At 42.4% G+C, this 21,260-nt stretch overlaps 1 protein-coding gene across 1 annotated transcript in view; it reads right to left on the reverse strand.

Annotated features, from left to right (window-relative positions):
* Window positions 1-2,001: 2,001 nt before the first annotated feature.
* LOC124799093 overlaps window positions 2,002-21,260 on the reverse strand; it is a 166,920-nt gene continuing 147,661 nt past the window's right edge. The window contains exon 4 of the mRNA XM_047262632.1: window positions 2,002-2,068. Coding sequence (XP_047118588.1) covers window positions 2,008-2,068 — 61 coding nt within the window. The 3' untranslated portion in view covers window positions 2,002-2,007. The remainder of the gene's footprint in view (window positions 2,069-21,260) is intronic.

A 21,260-nucleotide genomic window follows, 5' to 3' on the forward strand; every position in this document is an offset into this window, starting at 1 on the left:
TTGTTAAGCACTGAACTTATATTCTACAGCTACGGGTTCAAGTCACCGTGCTATCACAGGGACGCAGGTAGTCCTAGGTTCCCATAAATGTCACGAGTGTGAGTTTGAAAGAAAAACACCACCAGTTTTCTTCGCTATTCGTATCCAGTCTGAGGTTCTGTTCCGTCTCTGATGACCTAGTCTCGATGGAATATTACTCCAAGACAAGCGTTAAATGTCCAGCACAAAAGACAACGGCTGCCTGAACTTTTTGAAACGAACTGCAGTTATGGCGAACCTGAGAAAAGGTGATTGATATTCAGCAACACGTGCACTGAAACATCTCACCTGCAACGAACTGCTAGCTAATAGATGTGAGATTTCAGTTAAAAAATACATTTAATTTTGTACCGTGGAAGGTACATTAATACCGTATCATATAACGAAGGAAAAAAGAATTTCTTCCAACCTGTATTAAGCTTTCGGTACAAATAACTTGCGAAAACTTCAAGCGCTCTTTTCTTCTGTTGCAACTTCTTCCATTTATCACGTTTAATTAAGATCAAAATATATGAGGGGAACAAGTCTTTTATGCTAGACTTGAATAGGATGAAATAACTACTTTAGAACAGGGTATGAAACGAACTGTAGCTTTAAAATACGTGGAGACAAGGCTTAACAATTTTGAAGTTTTTAGTTTCTCATTTGATTCAAGCAGTGTTTCTATTTTCGCACTTAATCATTACTGCACACGGCTACGGTAAAAAATAAAGGCGCCCACGCGCAAAAATATTATAGGACTTAGATTTTCTGGTCGGTTTACGTTATCCGAACACACATACTCTTCAGAGTGGGCACCATAGCGAAAAATTTATTCATTATCTATTTCGAATGGATCAAAATGAAAATAATTAAAAGCTATCTTTAGTTAGATTTCTTCCTTGTTACGCAATTAGTTTGGGCTTTTTGAGCCATCACGCAGTGTTAAATTGGGATGAGGAGCAATACGTATGAAAATGACACTACATTCACACGACGTGCTTGAGTTCGTTTTGGTGCACAAACTGTACTTTTCTTGGTGATTTGTAGATAGTCGGTGCTCTTAAATCGGATTAAATGTGATGCGAACTGTCACTGTTGCTGCGTTCATCTTAGTTTCTCAGCACAAACCTCGTTCCGTCATTTCAATCGCAACGCTACAAGCTATGGTGAGACACCCACAGATTTTCTTGCCTATAACTAATGTAGGCTACCAGGAGCCCACTCACCGCATCGTCAGCTTGCGGTACGTAACTTCACTTACGTATTCTTAATCTCTTGTCGTTAACGATATTAGTTTTGTATTTTAATGTATTATAATTATTATTCACACTCAGCTTCGCTTTTTATTTCAGTTGAAAACTGAACTAGTTGACGATTCATGACGAATGACATCGAAACGTAACTGACTTCTATAAGTTATTTGAAAATAGAAGCCTAAGAGATTATTAGCAATGGGAGTATTGCTGTTACACTTGTTTCACGTCCAGTTGTTAAATAGCTCTTCAGAGGGTTGAGTGTGAAGATGTTGCGGTACATAAGAGAGGAAATCAGTTGACGCATGAATAACAAAGTTAAGTACTTTTTCTTATTAAACGATCACGGACGAGAGAGAGAGAGAGAGAGAGAGAGAGAGAGAGAGAGAGAGACAGCAGTAAACAGCTTAAGTAACCATCGGGAATATCACTGTCGTAATTTCCTTCCGGGTATTTAAGTTTGTCCTCCATAGGTTGGCTTATTGAGAAATGCGGGCGTGTTACCTTAAAACCACCCCTATAAGTTTTTATATTCGATCTGTACCTAATCCCAAATTGTTTTACGATGGAAGCGTGTGACCTCGAACGTTCAAAACAGCACGTAAATGTACTTGGAATATAAATCGCTCTCCCCAAATACAATGGTATGAGCCATTCGCATGCAAAACGCAGCTGTTGTCTGATAGCGCCATTCGATGGTGGCTTATTGCGCCTGAACTAACATGTACTTACTTTAGCTGCGTGAACTTTGTAGCTGTCGTAGGTGGCCGTCTTTCGGAGTGTTCTGTTGTGGGCTAGAATGTAAAGAGTGTATCTTAATATTATGAGGCGAATTAATCTCAAAGTGTTGTAAAAACTTTAGAGGAGAAGTTACCAATATATTGAGACATCCTGAAGAGCGTTTATGGAGACTGCAATCGCAGCTTCAGATTCTATAGCCAACTACTAGGGTGCTATACGTGCATTCGAAATAATTATTACCAGCAAAGGAAAGTACACCATTAAGAAGACATTAAAAAAATGTTTTTTTGTCCTATTGTATCGAACATTTGTTTCTTCTCGTTACCAAAGTTCGGCTCTTAGACAATGAACAGGTGATCATTCTAATGTTTATCGTCGTAAGACGCTCAGTTTTGCGTGTAAATGGCACATACCAATGTTTCTAGGATGGGCGATTTACATTCTAAGCACATTTTAGCGTTTTTCTGGGCGTCCCGTCCAATATCCTGCACTTCTCTTCTTAGCCCTATCACCGTCACACCTCTAACCCGCCGTTAAACAGCAACTACGAAACCAACATCAGTTGCACGATGACAAACAAATAGGACGGTAAAGTAGGTAAAGAGAATGAGGGGACAGAGGAAGAGCATTTGGCAACGCTGTGTACAGCCTAACCTTTACGTAAGTTGCCACTGCCTGATAGATAATACTACACTCGGATGATTGCCAGTAACCATTATTCTTCTTTAGTCATTAGTATGCGCCTACTACATTGGCTTTGGACCTTGGAAACTTGTAGATTTATGCAAAAAGGAAGACAAGCGAACTTGTGGCAGTAGAGTGGCGTGATAAAGCTCCTATGATTTGACCACTCTTGAACTTCTATGACTATGGAAGGTAGCACAATATGGTTTCGTTGCGAGCAGAGATATACACTGGTCAGCCAGAACATGGTTACCACGTACCTAATAACCAGTATGTCCACCTTTTTCACGGATGATAGTGGTCGACGCGCCTTGAAATGGAAGAAAAGAGCCCTTCATAGGTTGTTGGAGGGAGTTGGAACCACATCCGCACGCACAAGGCACCAAACCCCCGTAAATTCCGGGGAGAAGGACGGCGAGCTCTGACGCCACGTTCGATGAAATCTCAGGTGTATTAGATCGAGTTCAGATCTGGCGAGGTGAAGGGCCACACATCAATTGGAACTGGTCACCATGTTCTCGAACCACTCCATCACACTCCTGGCCTTGTGACACTATGGTGCATTACATTATTGAAAAATACAACTGTCATTGGCCAACATGATCGTCATGAAGGGGTGTACGTGGTCTTCAACCATGTACGACGCTTCTTGGCTGTCACAGTGTATGTGAAACGCCTTCAAGATGAACTATTCCATTCCAGAAGTCAGCTAAGTCAACATGCATTGCATTTACGTATGTATGAGAGAGAGAGAGAGGGAGAGAGAGAGAGGGGGGGAGACGAGGGGAGAGAGAGAAAGGGGGGAGAGGGGGGGAGAGAGAAAGGGGGGAGAGTGGAGGGAGGGAGGGAGGGAGGGAGACTTAATATTTAATTTCGACTGACGCAAGGCAAATAGGGAGGGCGATTCGTCGGTGAAACTTGCCATATTAGTCATAGTGAAGAAGACTAGGCTTCTGAAAAAGATCGTAGCAGAGTAAAGTAAAATTCAGACGTACATGCTAAAGATGTTGCATCCGTACTGCAAGCGCGTAGATGAAAAGTCACTAAACGAGGCGTCAGCTTAAAGGATTTTGAGAACAGCATGACTGCAAGAATTTTCATAATGAATCACTAAGTTTCCTTTTTTTAAATTTACATTAACACCAACGTCATTTAAATTGGGTCAAAATTTAAAAAGCAACATGAATTGGGAGTATTGGTATCAATTAACTACTGAAGATACAATTTCTGCTATAAATGCAATATCGCGGCTTAGAATTACAGCAATGGTGCTGGGGGGCGCGATTCCTGGAAAGACAGATATCACAACGGTTTATCAACGCGTTTGAAGTTAGGAATAACTGCATTCGTATCTACTGTCTCCCGTTTTAGAGGTTTTACAAATCACTACAAGTGGCTGCTGAGACGCTTCACTAAGCTGTACTAAGACTGATTTATTCCTAATCTTTCCTGTAACACGGAAATATAACGCGATGTGGCGCATTTGTCCCGGACACTAAACTCGTAGTCCACACAATATAAGCTATAGTATGTAGCAGTACTAAGACTGTTTCTCCAAAGATATGCGCATTCTGCAACTATATATCCATACAAAAACACGAGCGTACTGAAAGTCATAAAGCAATCATGAACAAATAAATATCACATTAATTTATACTCAAAGATACAATAACGTAGAGGTCAAAAACGATATACTAGTGAGTACTGGCACAGATTATTATGTTATAAGCTTGTAATGGAGTTAAGTGGATGCTCAATCAAATTCTAAGGCCTTACTATTGACATTAGCAAGAAAAAGCACTCATTTAAGACATACAGCAAATAACTTCTACAGGCACAGTAATACCTACCAATTTCCACCAACTTATAACATAAAAACACGTAGAGAAAAAACGATTAACACTTTTAAGTGGATACATGTCAAGGTACCAACGTTCATAACATCTGCACTTGATACCCCTAACACCTTATATATTGACTCTGTCAGTGAGATGGAGATCTCGAGTATGAAGGTTTCTCTACAGAGAGAGACTGGGTGAAAGGATTAAGAATGTTCTGAGTTAAAAGAGTGCGAATATGTTCGCATGCCAAAAGTTTCGGTAAAGAAGACGGATGAGGACTGAGGAAATTCGCTCCCCACTTTTTTTCTGTCAGACTCTTTTAAAGAGGAACATATTAGACTTTTTGTTGTACTCTGAGAGGAGCATTTTTCCGCTGTATATGTTTGTTCATAACTGTTATGTGAATTTCATTGTACTGGGGTTTTTGTAATTACGAAGGGTCACACGGTTTTGGAAAAACAATCTTTGTGCGGCTGTAAACTCTCACGCTCTCATTGACGTTTTGTTCAAATGGCTCTGAGCACTATGGGAGTTAACATCTGAGGTCAACAGTGCCCTAGACTTAGAACTACTTAAACCTAACTAACCTGACATCACACACAACCATGCCCGAGGCAGGACTCGAACCTGCGACCGTAGCAGCAGCGCGGTTCCGAACTGAATCGACTAGAACCGTTCGGCCACAGCGGCCGGCTTGACGTTTTGTGGACTATCTATTGAGTCGTGACTTATCCGAGGATGACCTAGAAAGTCAAAATCCAGTTCACAACGAACTATAAAAGCAATTAATGGAAAGGTCGCTCCAGTTACTCTGTAGAATTTTATTTAGTCCACTACCGGTTTTGTTTTTGTATTAAGCCGTTCTCAAGTTTTCCTGAAACTGCAATAAATATGATAGATACATGTATATAATTGAAGACGAAAAAACAAGACTTACTCATGTATACGTACAGATAAATTATAAAACTTACAGCACATAAGTATTGTCCAAAGTATATACCTCCAAGCCTAGAAGATTTAAATATTTCTTGTATAGTGACGTGAGAATGTGGTTGTCTCTAGACTGTATAATTCATTACATTATAGTTACTTTTTGTGTGTATGATTTATGTTTTGAGATATTCGAAAATTCCAATTTGCATGTTTCATAACTAAAATTCTAAATACAATTTTTAAATAAAAATGTAACATATCTGCAACGTAAGGGGCATCCAAGTCAAGTGTAGAATTATTTTTTAGTGTGCAAAAGTTGAACTGCACGGAGCTCCAGAAGTTGTTAGAATATTTTGCATGCTTGAAAATGTTGGAAATTTGTGGTAAGGTCTTATTGGACCAAATTGCTGATGTCATCGGTCCCTAAGCCTACACACTACTTAATCTAACTCAAATTAACGTACGCTAAGGAAAACACACACACCCATGCCCGACGGAGGAGTCGAACCTCTGACGTGGGGAGCCGCATGGACCGTGACAAGGCGCCTAAGACCACGCGGCTTTGCATGCTACGTAAACTGCTTACAGAGTACGTTTACGATAGTGTAGGAAACATATATGTACGGTTACGAATTTGCGGAGTAATTTTAAAGAATTTACGAATAATGGGGAGGCAGATGACTGATACTTTTAAGTGTGCCTTGCTCATTGGACGTATTTTCTTTTGCCATTTTTAGGTGGGTGTACATTTTTGTTTCCCCAGAACTGTCCGCAAAGTATCCTTTATTCATTGTATGGAAGACTCTGAGGCTATTTTCGATATTGTCATAGTGTGATTCACTTGTATGAGGTGTAGCTTCAAAGATGGATTTATTTCTTAGGTTTTTTTCTTTTTAGTTCCGTGTGTTCTTTGTAATGCGTTTTAAAATGCCTTCCTGTTTGTCCAGTTTACCTAGCTTTACAGTCAGAACAGTAAATTTTGTGTATGACACTGTTCTGGTACGGGTCTAGCATTATGTTAATTACGTGTATAAAATGACGCAATACTGATCGTTGGGATTTATATGCATTGAGTAGGTCTACTTTATGTCTTTTAAGTAGGTATGTGACTCCGTGTGAGACTTTACCATAGAAAGTAAGCGATAAAAATTGTTTTTACGTAGGAACATGAATCGTCTTACTTGTAAAAATTGCAAATTGGAGTTTTCGAATATGTCAAAACATGAATGTTCATAGACCGCTAAGAATAACTATCATGTAACGAGTTATGCAGTCTTGCGACGAACTTATTCTCACGATTAGACAAGCCAGATTTTAAATCTACCAGACTTGTTCTTACATATTTTGGACATCACTTCTCTACTGTAAGTTTTATGATTTATCTGTACACATACATATGCAAGCCTTGTCGTTTTTCTCGTGTATTATATATATGGTAGTTTCAGAGCCACCTAAGAATGGTTTAATATCAAATCCGAAACAGGTAGTGAACTAACTAAAGTTCTACAGAGGAACTGGAGCGGATGTTTCGTTAATTCAACAAACAGTTACGGGGCTTATGGACAAACTAATATAATATAAATATTAAAATGCAATTTCAATGCAGTGTATATACGTTTTTAGCATGTGAATGTTTCTCCAAGTACCGACGGAATATTTCATAAATATTTGAATGAATGTTTGAAGTACAGCTGTTTCGTCTTAGGCGTGTCTTTGAGGAATTCGTCCATAATGTCGCGCGCAGCACTGTCGTTGTTTCCTTAGTTTTGTCGGCCCCTTTCGCACCCGCAGTCTGGTTCAGAGACAGAACGCTTGCACTCTTATGCCCTGTTGATCGAAGGCCGCAGCATACATGCACCGTGGCATTACTGTTCGATGAATATATGACGTTAGCGCTGTGTGTGAAGCCATGTGACCTATTTTAGAGAAGCGCACTCTTGTAATATCTGGGGGACAGAAAGTGGCTGATTATAGTAGCAATTTATACTACTCACGTGGTACTCCCAGGCCAACGGTAGCACGAACTCTGACATGTGTTCATAATATAATCAGACATATCTAAAAATGTGAAGTTAGCTACGTCGGGACTGAATTATAGACAGTACGATTTTGGTAATCAAAATGGAATATCGCAATATATGGGGCTTAAAGTACAGTACAATGATGGCCAATAGTCTGCCACTAACATGACCACTAGTGACTATGTGTTTAGAAGTAGACAAAGTGTAACTAAGTGTTTTGTGTGAAGCGAGTGTGCTTATAACGTGTGGAACATTATTTGACATTCACTCCATCCGTACAGTGTAGTGAAATTGCGAGTGCGCACAGAAGCAACATTGCGTGTGGCTGAACTGTAAATCAACGCAATAGTAAGCGACTTTAACGACCTGTGTTCGAGTGACGTTCTCATCCTCTTGAAATTTTATAGGCTCAAGTATTTTATTTGTAATGCGATCCGCGTTAGGTTTAAGCACACGCTTACTACCAAACACTGTTTTCTATCTTACTAACAGGTGTAGGAAACTACTAACAGACGCTAACAAACCGAACCGTGTAGCTTAAGTGGTTTTAGGACTGGACTCTCAGTCGGGAGGAGCACCATCAAATCCCGGTACAGCCATCGTGATTTATGTTTTCCGGGCAGAATACTGCGTGCCACTGTTCGTTTCATATGCGCATAATTCTACATGTAAAGGCAGTGCGGCTATGTGGTGACATCGAATGCTGCAAGGAACCAAGACACAGCGCATACTGAACGAACACTCTGTATAGCATTCTACATTGGGTTGACAAAAGTTATGGGATACCTCCTAATATATTGTCGGACGTCCTTTTGACGGAGTAGTGCAGCAACTCGACGTGAAACGGACACAGCAAATCGTTGGAAACCCCAAGCAGAAATATTGAGCCATGCTGCCTCTACAGCTGTCCGTAGTTACGAAAATGTTGCGCTGGTACAGTACTGTGTGCACGAACTGACCTATCGACTACGTCCCTTAAATGTTCGACGGAATTCATATCGGTCGATCTTGGTGGCCAAATCATTCACTCGAATTGTCCGGAATCATCTTCAAAGCCAATTGCGAACAACTGTGGCCTGCTAACGTGACATCGTTGTTTGGGAACATCAATGGCTGGAAATGGTTTCCAAGCAGCTAAACATAACCATTTCCACATCATGAGCGATTCATTTGGGCTAGACGACCCAGTCCATTCCATGTAAACACAGCCCACACGATTGTGGAGCCACCACCAGCCACCACAGTGCCTTGTCGACAACGGGAAGCATTTTCTCGACAAAACTGACCGTCTCACCTCTAATTGCTCTCTTAGAATCAGAGGATAATTTGGAACGTACATTTTGAATGCATGAGCAGAGATGAGGGACTTTGACTAGTGCTGACTCATCGATCAAGTAGCACTCTCCTCCAAGCCTATCTTGCCGGTGAAACAGCTCATGGTAGAACGTTTGACTGTGAATTGACAACTTTTGTTGTTTGTACAACTTTTTGCAACATGAATATCTAGTCATTGTTGGTCTGCAATAAACCGTAGATTATGAAAAAGCAATTATTTCTCTAGTTTTGCTGATGACACTGTAATTCTGTAAAAGACGGCAGATGACTCGGAAGAGTAGTGCAGCGGTATAGATAGCATCTTGTAAACGGTTTACTACATGAGCATCAACAAAAGTAGAGCAAGGATAATGGAATGAAATCTAATTATATCAGGTGACGCTCAGGGAACAGATTAGGAAATGAGGCAATAAAAGTGGTAAGTGAGTTTCGCTATTTGGCAGCAAAGCAACTGACGGTAGATGACACAGAGACGATATAAAATGCGGACTAGGAATAGCAAGGAAACTGTTTCTGAAAAAGAGCAATTTGTTAAAATTTAATGCAAAGAGAAGTGTTAAGATAACTTTTCTAAATGTATTTGTGTATGGAATGTATCTTTCTATGGAAGTGAAAACAAAAAGATAGTAGAACATTGAGAATAACAGTTTCTGAAATGTGGCGCTACAGAAGAATGCTGAAAATTAGATGGGTACATCGATTAATTGATGAGTAGGTACTGAATCTAACCGTGTAAAAATAAATTTATGATACGATATTCCTAAAAGAAGGGACCGGTTGATAGGACATATCCTGAGGGATCAAGAAATCATCAGTTTGTTAATGGCGGGAAGTATGTGGAAGACGGGGGATGAGGGGTTAAAAGTATAAGGAGAAAACACGGCTCGAGTAGGCCTATATAATCATGTTGAAATAAATGCTTATTACGGTACTTTTGTACAGGTAAAGAGACTTTGTCAGCATAGATTAGCGTTGAGAGCTGCATCAGACCAGTCTTCAGACTGAAGACCACACCAACAAGAAAAAGGTGAATGTAAATAAGTTATACACAACTGCAACCAGTCACTTTTTTTCCAATAATAATGCTTTATTACATGAACCGGTTTTCGAACCCTTTCGGGTTCATCTTCAGATGATTTCGGGAGGATCCGGGAAGTTACATCATTACTGGTAGTAGCGTAATGCTGGGTGCTGGTTTGCGACAGTAGAGGCGGCTTTTTTCGTATCTGTCTGCACCCAGCATTATGCTACTACCAGTAATGATGTAACTTCCCGGATCCTCCAGAAATCATCTGAAGATGAACCCGAAAGGGTTCGAAAACCGGTTCATGTAATAAAGCATTATTATTGGGAAAAAAGTGACTGGTTGCAGTTATGTATAACTTATTTACATTCAATATACAGTCACGGTTCTAAAATATCAGTAATGGATAAGCATATAAAGGTGAATGTTAATAAAGTCAACAGATACTACTCCGTTAGCTAAGACAGTTTCTGGAAAGATATGCTGAAAACGCGAAATGTCAGTGAAATTAGAGGGCAGTATTTGTGCAGTACGGAATCTACCTTTGTTTTTGAAAACCTGTATTGTTAAAGACAAACGAAAGACTAGTGTTAAGATCTGTTCATGAAACATAATACATAAATTTTTCGGAAGTAAAAAGTCATGGTTACCAAACTCGAAATAATTGACAGGTATATAGTTAAAATGTTTACATCCGTAGACAAATGTAAGGGGATATAAATGAGGGGTAAGACTGACGCTTTTACATGAATGACGCAGGCGCAGATATGAAAGTCAGTCCATGAACATATGGTTCGGACTCTTAATGCTGGTTTTCTCTGTTCTTGGTCACAGATATGTGGAGCGTGGGTGAAATTTCTGTTCATGGATCAATTTTTAAGATTGCACGCGAATTCACCCAGCTAATAGCCGAGTGTGATAAAACTTAAATGTAATAAAAACGGCTGTACCGGTAGTTAGCAGTAAATATTTATTAAAAACTTATTTATTTATAAGACAGAACACAATATACAGGCAGTTATCTGCTAAACAGAAGAAAACTTTCTGATCTTGAGTTACTTTTAAGACACAGGGCATCACGCAGGCAAAAGCCGCCTCAGAACGAAGCCCAGCAAGGCTCGGATGATTTACAGCTTCCGATGGAAGGCCTGGTATATCTTTATGGACGGAAATAACTTGCGCGAGGGAAGCTTTACGAGAACACTGCGAAAGTTTGAGCTATACGCAACCTCATAGGTTTATCACAGCAAACGAAATTTTGCCTCTTGATAGATTTATTCTCAGCTGGAAAACCTGAGTGAAATAGTTCATAATTTTAGAAGAAACTTGAACCCTATCACCTTTAAATGCTTTACGAGTCTGATACAGATTGTCAGGTTTCATTTATCATATGGGAATGGACACGACACCTGTAGGATCACGACGTCTTGCGATTTGTATTCAGCGGAAGGAATACGTGAATCAAATATCTCTGAGTGTGGCCGACTGTCGTCAGCCACACTTTATGAATGACTAATTTATTTCAGTAACTAGTTTCATGCCTAGACCTATAGCCAGACAGCAGCAAGGATACCTCGTAAAAAATTCTCATTTTTGCTGTGTAATACAGACTGTTTCAAAAATATTCATCAAATTTTACGAGATATACCTTCTGCGTGAATGTAGATAGAAACTTTCGTATCGAAACTAAAAGTTTAATTTGGCCCCAGTTGGAGTACAAGTGGTTGCCTGTAAGTATCTCCCTGGAGCAGTTAGATATCTCGCTCGTTCATTACGCAATCTGCGTCGTGTGGAGGTGGCGATAATACGACAACAAAAGACGTTTTGCGTTCTCTGTTTGGACAGGTGCAGATCAATTACAAACGTGCGGCGTAGTTTTCGTCGAACATACGGGACTACACCTCCAACAGCATAAGAGCGTACGGAAACGCGAAGGAGCAACCACAAATAAAGCAAGACCAAGCAGACCTCATTTACTGACCGACAGGGACTACCTAGTAGCCGGTCGCTGTGGTCGAGCGGTTCTAGGCGCTTCAGTCCGCAACCACGCGGCTGCTGCGGTCGCAGGTTCGAATCCTGCCTCGAGTATGGATGTGTATGATGTCCTTAGGTTAGTTACGTTTACGTAGTTCTAAGTATAGGGGTCTGATGACCTCAGATATTAAGTCCCATGGTGCTCAGACCATTTGAACCAATTGTCTGAGTTGCAATGCCAAACTCGTGCTACAGTGTGAATTTTAAAGTTTTACAAAAGTTCCTCTTGCAGATTCTTTGACACTGATTGGTAACATGTTTCCTGTTGATATCATTGCTTTGTTCAGGCACGCACTTTCCTCAACTTATTTTATGTTTAATCAAGAATATTTTGAACAGACTGACGGTGTCGCCATGGGTAGCCCCCTGTGTCCTTTGGTCGCCAACCTTTTTATGGAGGATTTTGAAGAGAGAGCGCTTGAATTAGCTGCCCTGAAGCCAACAGTTTTTTGGCGGTATGTGGATGACGCTTTCATAGTGTGGCCTCATGGAGAAGATAAATTAATGGAGTTTCTACATCACCTCAACTCCATTCATAGCAACATCCTGTTCACCATGTAAATAGAGAAAGATGGTTGTTTGCCTTTCTTGGATGTCCTGGTTCGAAGGAAGAATGATGGTTCTCTAGGGCATTCAGTTTACCGGAAACCCACTCATACTGATTTGTACCTGCAAGCATTGAGTTGCCATCACCCATCGCAAACCATGAGTTTGCTTAAAACACTTGTTCATAGAGCTCATACTGTCTCAGATCTAGATAGCTTATCTCAAGAACTCGCCCATCTAAAGACAGTATTCAGCGAAAATGGGTATTCCATCCGGCAGATTAAAAGGGTACTAACAGTTAAAACTAAGAAGCAGGAAGTGAATAAAGAGGAGAACATGCCGGAACAATGTTTAGCTTTTCCATCCGGCAGATTAAAAGGGCACTAACAGTTAAAACTAAGAAGCAGGAAGTGAATAAAGAGGAGAACATGCCCGAACAATCTTTAGCTTTTCTTCCTTTCGTTGGCAACACTTCGTTTAAAATAGCAAGAATCCTCCGAAAATTTCGGGTAAAAGTGGTTTTCCGCCCACCATCTAAGATTGCGGACCTTTTAGGATCAGTTAAGGACAATCTGTTACTACGAAAGGCCGGAATTTACAAGATACCGTGCCAATGTGGTATGGCTTACATAGGTCAAACCACACGCACCGTGAAAGAACGCTGCACCGAACATCAACGTTACACCCGCCTTTTGCAGCCAAGCAAGTCCGCTATTGCTGAACATTGTATTTCTACTGGACATTCAATGGAGTATGAGAAAACAATGATTTTGTCCACAGCAACGTCTTTCTGGGACTCCATTATTAAAGGATCCGTAGAAATACGACTGGCGGAAAATCTGCTAAACCGTGACAGCGGCTACCAGCTGGACAGTGCATGGAACCCCATCATCTCCACGATTTGCTCAAATCGAAGACGACAGAATGCGTCGACGGCCGTGGCAAACAGCAACGCAGAGGGCGACTGAGTTCCGCTGTTCCACCAGCGACGGCGCTGCCGCCGGGCAGTGTTGGTTCAACTATCAGGTTTTCGACGCATGCGCAGAATAGTTACAGTACGCTATGTATTGCGGAGCGGAGGGCGTTATCGCCAGTCTGCGACGGCTCACCTGAAGATGACTGGCAGAGGCCCAGTTGACCAGTTGAACTATCGTGCGAAGTATTGAACGACGACCGGCTGCAAGCCCGAAATTTGAACAATCGTGCTACAGTGGTTTGAGGCGCATTACACTGAACTCACATTGATGTCTTGGCCAAAAAATGTGCCTGATCTGTAACCATTGGAACCATTTTGACTTCTTAGTACTGCGGAATATGGTTGTTAGAAATCGCATGAACTCAGCGGAAGGAGTAGCTCTTGTTCTATAGTGCTACCAGTAGTCGAGCTAGCATAATGAGTGTGCTTATGGAGGCGTAACTGATGATGATGGTTTGTGGTGTGCTCAAAAGCGTGTCATCAGCGCTCGAATAAATTCCAAATTTTTACACAGTCCAGTCTCGCCATGTTCCTGAATGATGATCAAATGACAAAGACAGCACAAACATTCAGTCCCTGGGCAGAGAAAACCTCCGACCCAGCCGGTAATCGAACCCAGGACACTGTGATCGAGAGGCAGCAACGTTAACCACTAGACCACGAGCTGCGGATATGGAGGAAGAAAACAGTGGGTTACGATGGTCCTGAAGCTCTCCATAAGTCATTCATTTCTCTAGTCAGTAATAAGCGTAGTGGCGTAAAAATCGACGTCACTGGACCGTGGATGACTGGAAAGGAGTGACTGAGTGATGAATCACGCTGTTCCTTATGGCAGTCCGATGGAAGTGTTTGGGTTTGGTGAATGCCTGGTGAACATTACCTGCCGCCATGTGTATTGCCAATAGTGAAGTACAGAGGAGGTGGTGTTACAGTATAGGAGTGTATTTCGTGCTTAGGATGTGGCCCCCATACCGCGATTAAGAAGTGGCTAAATCTGGAAAGATACGAACACATTTTACAGCATTGTGCGCAGTGTTCAGTTGAGGAACAGTTGGGAGATCATGGTTGATTGTATCAAAATTACAAGGCACACTGTCATAAAGCAGCATTTGTGAGGCAATATTTTTCGGACAATAATAATTCTGAAAAGGTCTGCACAGAATACCGACCTCAACCATTGGAAAATCTTTGGGACGAGTTACATCGTCGATTTCGCAGCCGACCCCAGTTTCCAACATTACTAGAATCTCTGGTCTCAACTCTTGTCTAAGAATAGGCTTCCATTCTTCCAGACACTCAGACACCTCACTAAAAGTGTCTCCAGGAGAGTTGAAGCCGCCATTGAACACACTTCTGATCAGATAGCGTATGTAGATGTACAAGGTGCGACAATAAAGTAATGAGACTGATTTTCTTTGCAAGATGTGGCAAACCTGCTGACTTGCGTAGGCACAATATCTTTGACCTTGGTCTATAAGCTGCTTGTAGTCCAAGTGGCACATCGATGCAACTGCTCAGTCGTGAGTTGTGCTATAATAAGTTAACACGCGTTTGTGCCTCTCGTCACGGAAATGGAACCGCATTGCGTAACAGTATGCCATTTCTTTTTGCGTTAAATTGGGTGAAAACGCAATGACAACTTGCGGTAAGCTTCAGAAGGTTTTGGAGAGGAGGTTATGTCAAGAGCTCAAGTTTTTTGTTGGCATAAAATATTAAGTGAAGGCAGAACAAATGTTGAAAAAGAAGACCGCAGTGGACGATCATCAACCTCTTTGATTCCAAGAGAATTGTTCATACAGAATGGGTGCCTCCTGGACAAACAGTTAACCAATATTACTACAAAGAAATTTTAGAAAGACTTCGTAAAAGAGTTCATGATGTCCGTGCCTGCATTGCTGATAATTCTGCATCACGATATTGCGCCACACCATACTGCTCTGTCAGTACAGCAATTTTTAACCTCAAAACAAATTTCAATACTACCACAGCCATCCACCAGATATCGCTCCGTGCTACTTTTTTCTATTTCCAGTAGTCAAAACGGCGGTCAAGGGACACCATTTTCAAACAACACAAGATGTCCAAAAAGCTGTGACGAGGATATTACAGAAGATGAGTCCCAGAAATGTTACCATCAATGGCAGAAGCGCTGGAAAAAGTGTGTGCAATCAGAAGGGAACTATATTGAAGGAGACAACACTAAACTTGACTAAAACGGTAAGCAACTTTTTTTTCACATGAGTCTCATTACTTTATTGTCGCACCTCATACAATCCGGGTTCAATAAGTAATGCAACACACTTTTTGTCGGCCAATTTCGGTTGAAAAATGCAGAATTTTTTGTGGGACATCGTGAAATATTTCCGCTTCAGGCACTATAATTTCTTGAAGTTCTGAGACGTCGCGGCACTAGAAGTAGCTTTCAAAATGGCGTCTGTAACGCAGGTGCGTTACAAAATGTTCCTAAGGGACCAAACTGCTGAGGTCATCGGTCCATAGACATACACACTACTCAAAGTAACTTACTATAAGAGCAACACACACACCCATGTCCGATGGAGGACTCGAACCTCCGGCGGGAGGAGCCGCGCAATCCGTGACATGGGGCCCCTAACCACGCGACCAATACGCGCGGCAGGTGCGTTATAAGGACAGAGCTGTTATTTGAGTTTTGTCTGGCGGAAATTCATAGGTGCTTATGACATATCTACGGAGACCTGACAATGAAGAAAAGCGTGGTGAGTCGTTGGACGAGGCGTTTATTATAATCGCAGCAAGATCTCGTGAACCCGTACGATCTCCCGCGTGCCGGGCAGTCGCACACAGATGTCGCTCCTGCAGTTTTGGATTATGCAGACAGTCTCATTCGAGGTGACAGACGGATCACAGTCAAACAACTCACTGCTTAACTGGAAGCGGTACGTGGATGATGAGGAGGTTATTGATGCTACAACAAGTTGGCTCCGACGTCGACTGGTACAGTGGTACCATGCGGGCTTACATGCCCTCCCCGTAAGGTGGCCGAAGTCCGTCGTATTGAACTGAGATTATATAGGAATATAAGTTTTTGTTACCAAAAGAGAGGGAAATAATATGGTATGTTGGAATCCTGAAAGAAACAAACTTGCTTTCAGTAAAAAAAAGTGTTGTTTTAGATATTGAATGCCGCTCGTAAATGTGTAGAGGTGTCGACTGCAGAGCACAGAAGAGTCTAGGAGAAAAAATCACCCAGTAGTGGTTGTCAAATGGCTGGTGGTGATGAACTACGTCAAGAGTCTCTAGAGGAACGCAAGGTTCCAAATGATTGGAAAAGAGCACGGGTAGTTCCAGTTTTCAAGAAGGACCGTCGAGCAGATGCGCAAAACTATAGGCCTATATCTCTGACATCGATCTGTTGTAGAATTTTAGAACATGTTTCTTGCTCGCGTATCATGTCATTTCTGGAAACCCAGAATCTACTCTGTAGGAATCAACATGGATTTCGGAAACAGTGATCGTGTGAGATCCAACTCGCTTTATTTATTCATGAGACCCAGAAAATATTAGATACAGGCTCCCAGGTAGATGCTATTTTTCTTGACTTCCGGAAGGCGTTCGATACAGTTACGCACTGTCGCCTGGTAAGCAAAGTAAGAGCCTACGGAATATCAGACCAGCTGTGAGGACGGATTGAAGAGTTTTAAGCAAAAAGAACACAGGATGTTGTTCTCAATGGAGAAACGTCTACAGACGTTAAAGTAACCTCTGGCGTGCCACAGGGGAGTGTTATGGGACTATTGCTTTTCACAATATATATAAATGACCTAGTACATAGTGTCGGAAGTTCCATGCCGCTTTTCGCGGATGATGCTGTAGTACACAGAGAAGTTGCAGCATTAGAAAACTGCAGCGAAATGCAGGAAGATCTGCAGCCGATAGGCACTTGGTGCAGGGAGTGGCAACTGACCCTTAACATAGATAAATGTAATGTATTGCGAATACATAGAAAGAAGGACCCTTTATTGTATGATTATATGATAGCGGAACAAACACTGGTAGTAGTTACTTCTGTAAAATATCTGGGAGTATGCGTACGGAACGATTTGAAGTGGAATGATCATATAAAATTAATTGTTGGTAAGGCGAGTGGTGCCAGGTTGAGATTCATTGGGAGAGTCCTTAGAAAATGTAGTCCGTCAAGAAAGGAGGTGGCTTACAAAGCACTCGTTCGACCTATACTTGAGTATTGCTCATCAGTGTGGGATCTGTACCAGGTCGGGTTGACGGAGGAGATAGAGAAGATCCAAAGAAGAGCGGCTCGTTTCGTCACAGGGTTATTTGGTAAGCGTGATAGCGTTACGGAGATGTTTAGCAAACTCAAGTGGCAGACTCTGCAAGAGAGGCCCTATGGATTGCGGTGTAGCTTGCTCGCCAGGTTTCGAGAGGGTGCGATTCTGGATGAGGTATCGAATATATCGCTTCCCCCTACTTATACCTCCCGAGGAGATCACGAATGTAAAATTAGAGAGATTCGAGCACGCATAGAGGCTTTCCGGCAGTCGTTCTTCCCGCGAACCATACGCGGCTGGAACAGGAAAGGGAGGTAATGACAGTGGCACGTAAAGTGCCCTCCGCCACACACCGTTGGATGACTTGCGGAGTATAAATGTAGATGTAGATGTAGAAGAGAAGTATCTCGGCAAGTGTGTCATGAAGATCGCGCAGATGTAGTGCAAATTAGATCAGAGGTAGACGCTTCCGGCAAGACTCACGACAGCGGCCGAGCAATGAGAAGAGAAGCGGGCGAGGTGTTTGTCGCCGCGTGGCGAGCGTGGGGTAGGTCGCGCCGTCGCGCCGTGCCCTTTAAGGCGGGGGCGCCGCGGGCAGTTGGCCGCCTCGTGCCTTCCCTTCCCTTCGCTTCCCTTGCCGCGTGCAGTCGCGGTTGGCGCATTGATTGCGAGCCGCCGCGTGGCGCCGGCTGTGCCCGCCTGCCTGCTGCCTGCTGACACACATCCCGACGCTCACAGCTGGCCCCGTGCCACCGCCACTACGCTAACCCCTTTCTGCGGCACGGGCACGCTACTTACAGCTGGTACACACGCGATGCATCCCCTCTCGTCTTCGCACACATACCCACTGACACGTCAAAATTAGTCACTTCCTCGAGATGTGGTTCAAATGGCTCTGAGTACTATGGGACTTAACATCTCAGGTCATCAGTCCCTTAGAGTTAGAACTGTTGTTGCTGCTGTTGTTGTTGTTGTTGTTGTTGTCTTCAGCCCTGAGACTGGATTGATGCAGCTATCCTGTGCAAGCTTCTTCATCTCCCAGTACTTACTGCAACCTACATCCTTCTGAATCTGCTTAGTGTATTCATCTCTTGGTCTCCCTCTACGATTTTTACCCTCCACGCTGCCCTTCAATGCTAAATTTGTGCTCCCTTGATGCCTCAGAACATGTCCTACTAACTGGTCCCTTCTTTTTGTCAAGTTGCGCCACAAACTCCTCTTCTCCCCAATCCTATTCAATACCTCCTCGTTAGTTATGTGACCTACACATCTAATCTTCAGCATTCTTCTGTAGCACCACATTTCGAAACCTTCTATTCTCTTCTTGTTCAAACTATTTATCGTCCATGTTTCACTTCCATACATGGCTACACTCCATACAAATACTTTGAGAAACGACTTCCTGACACTTAAATCTATACTCGATGTTAACAAATTTCTCTTTTTCAAAAACGCTTTCCTTGCCATTGCCAGTCTACATTTTATATCTTCTCTACTTCGACCATCATCAGTTATTTTGCTCCCCAAATAAAAAAACTCATTTACTACTTTAAGTGACTCATTTCGTAATCTAATTCCCTCAGCATCACCCGACTTAATTCGACTACATTCCATTATCCTCGTTTTGCTTTTGTTGATGTTCATCTTATATCCTCCTTTCAAGACACTGTCCATTCCGTTCAACTGCTCTTCCAAGTCCTTTGCTGTCTCTCATAGAATTACAATGTCATCGGCGAACCTCAAAGTTTTTTTTTTTCTTCTCCATGGATTTTAATACGTACTCCGAATTTTTCTTTTGTTTCCTTTACCAAGCACTACTTAAACCTAACTAACCTAAGGACATCACACGCATGCATGCCCGAGGCAGGATTCGAACCTGCGACCGTATTGGTCGCGTGGTACCAGACTGAAGCGCCTAGAACCGCTCGGCCACACATGCTGGCTCCACGAGATATCGCGTTTATGCTTGGCAACATAGCCTTTAGCCTTGATAATGGCCTCAGTTCCTCGTGGAAGGGCGTCCGCAATTTCTTCAAGTAGCCCATATCCAAAACAAGCCACTGACTGATGACTAGCTACCAAACAGCTATCTAACTGCAGGGCTGTCGCCTTCAATTTGTCACCCACAGTCCCAAATACCCGAATGGGATGAAAGTCGCTAGACGTGATGTACGTGTGTAACTAGCCTGTTTAGGTTTTTATGTTGGTAACGCCACGTAGCGCTCTGTATGAAAATCACTGACTGTGCTGTGTGCAGTCTGTGGCTCGTTTGCATTGTTGGAATTTTTACTATTGTAGTGTTGGGCAGTTGGAGGTGAGCCGCCAGCAGTGGTGGATATGGGGAGAGAGATGGCACAATTTTCAGAGCGGACTATCTGGACGTGTGTCCATCAGAAAGAGTAAATTTGTAATACTGTATATCATGAACTGATCTATATATTATGACTTTTGAACACTATTAAGGTAAATACATTGTTTGTTGCCGGGCGGAGTGGCCGTGCGGTTCTGGGCGCTACAGTCTGGAGCCGAGTGACCGCTACGGTCGCAGGTTCGAATCCTGCCTCGGGCATGGATGTGTGTGATGTCCTTAGGTTAGTTAGGTTTAATTAGTTCTAAGTTCTAGGCGATTGATGACCACAGAAGTTTCATTTGCTAACTATGCCTATCAGTAGTTAGTGCCTTCAGTAGTTAGAATCTTTTATGTAGCTGGCAGTATTGGCGCTCGCTGTATTTCAGTAGTTCGAGTAACGAAGGTTTTTGTGAGGTAAGTGATTCATGAAAGGTATAGGTTATTGTTAGTGAGGGCCATTCTTTTGTAGGGGTTATTGAAAGTCAGATTGCGTTGCGCTAAAAATATTGTGTGTCAGTTTAGTGTTGATCAGAATAAGTAAAGAGAGAAATGTCTGAGTACTTTAAGTTGTGCTCAAGTGTTTGAAAATCAAATAACGTAAGAGGTTTATCAGCACAATAAAACATTAATTTTTCTAAGGGGATGTTTCATGCATGTACAGACAAATGATTACAATTTAAAGAAATCGCATGGTTTATTCAAGAGAAAGAGGTTCACAAATTGAGCAAATCAATAACGCACAGGTCCTCCTCTGAATCTTAAGCTAGCTGTTATTCGGCTTGCCATTGACTGTTAGTTTTTTGATGTCCTCCTCAGGGTTATCCTGCCAAATTCTATGTAACTGGCGCGTTAGATCATCAGAACCACGAGCTGGTTGGAGGGAACTGCCCGTAATAGTTCTAAAGTTCTCAGATGGCGAGGGATCTGGTAAGCTTGCTGGCCAATGTAAGCCTTTGCAAGCATGAAGCACTCGAGACCATCACTCCTGGTTATACAGTCAAGTTGTTGCCCCACCGTTGTCTGAGGCTTCCCCAACCTTGTCTTCACTGGTCATCGGGGTTCAGTCCGAAGTGGGACTCACTGCTCCAGTCAATGAGATTCAAGACCACAACGACCAGCGAGGACAGGTCTGGAGACGCCCCAGACAGCGTGGGATACCAACCTGACTCTCGCCCGCCAGGCAGCCTGAGCAGTATGAGACTTAACTTCTAAGGTCACCAGTCCCGTAGAACT

This window comes from Schistocerca piceifrons, chromosome 5 (assembly GCF_021461385.2).
Source record: "Schistocerca piceifrons isolate TAMUIC-IGC-003096 chromosome 5, iqSchPice1.1, whole genome shotgun sequence".
In the NCBI taxonomy this organism is placed as follows: domain Eukaryota; kingdom Metazoa; phylum Arthropoda; class Insecta; order Orthoptera; family Acrididae; genus Schistocerca; species Schistocerca piceifrons.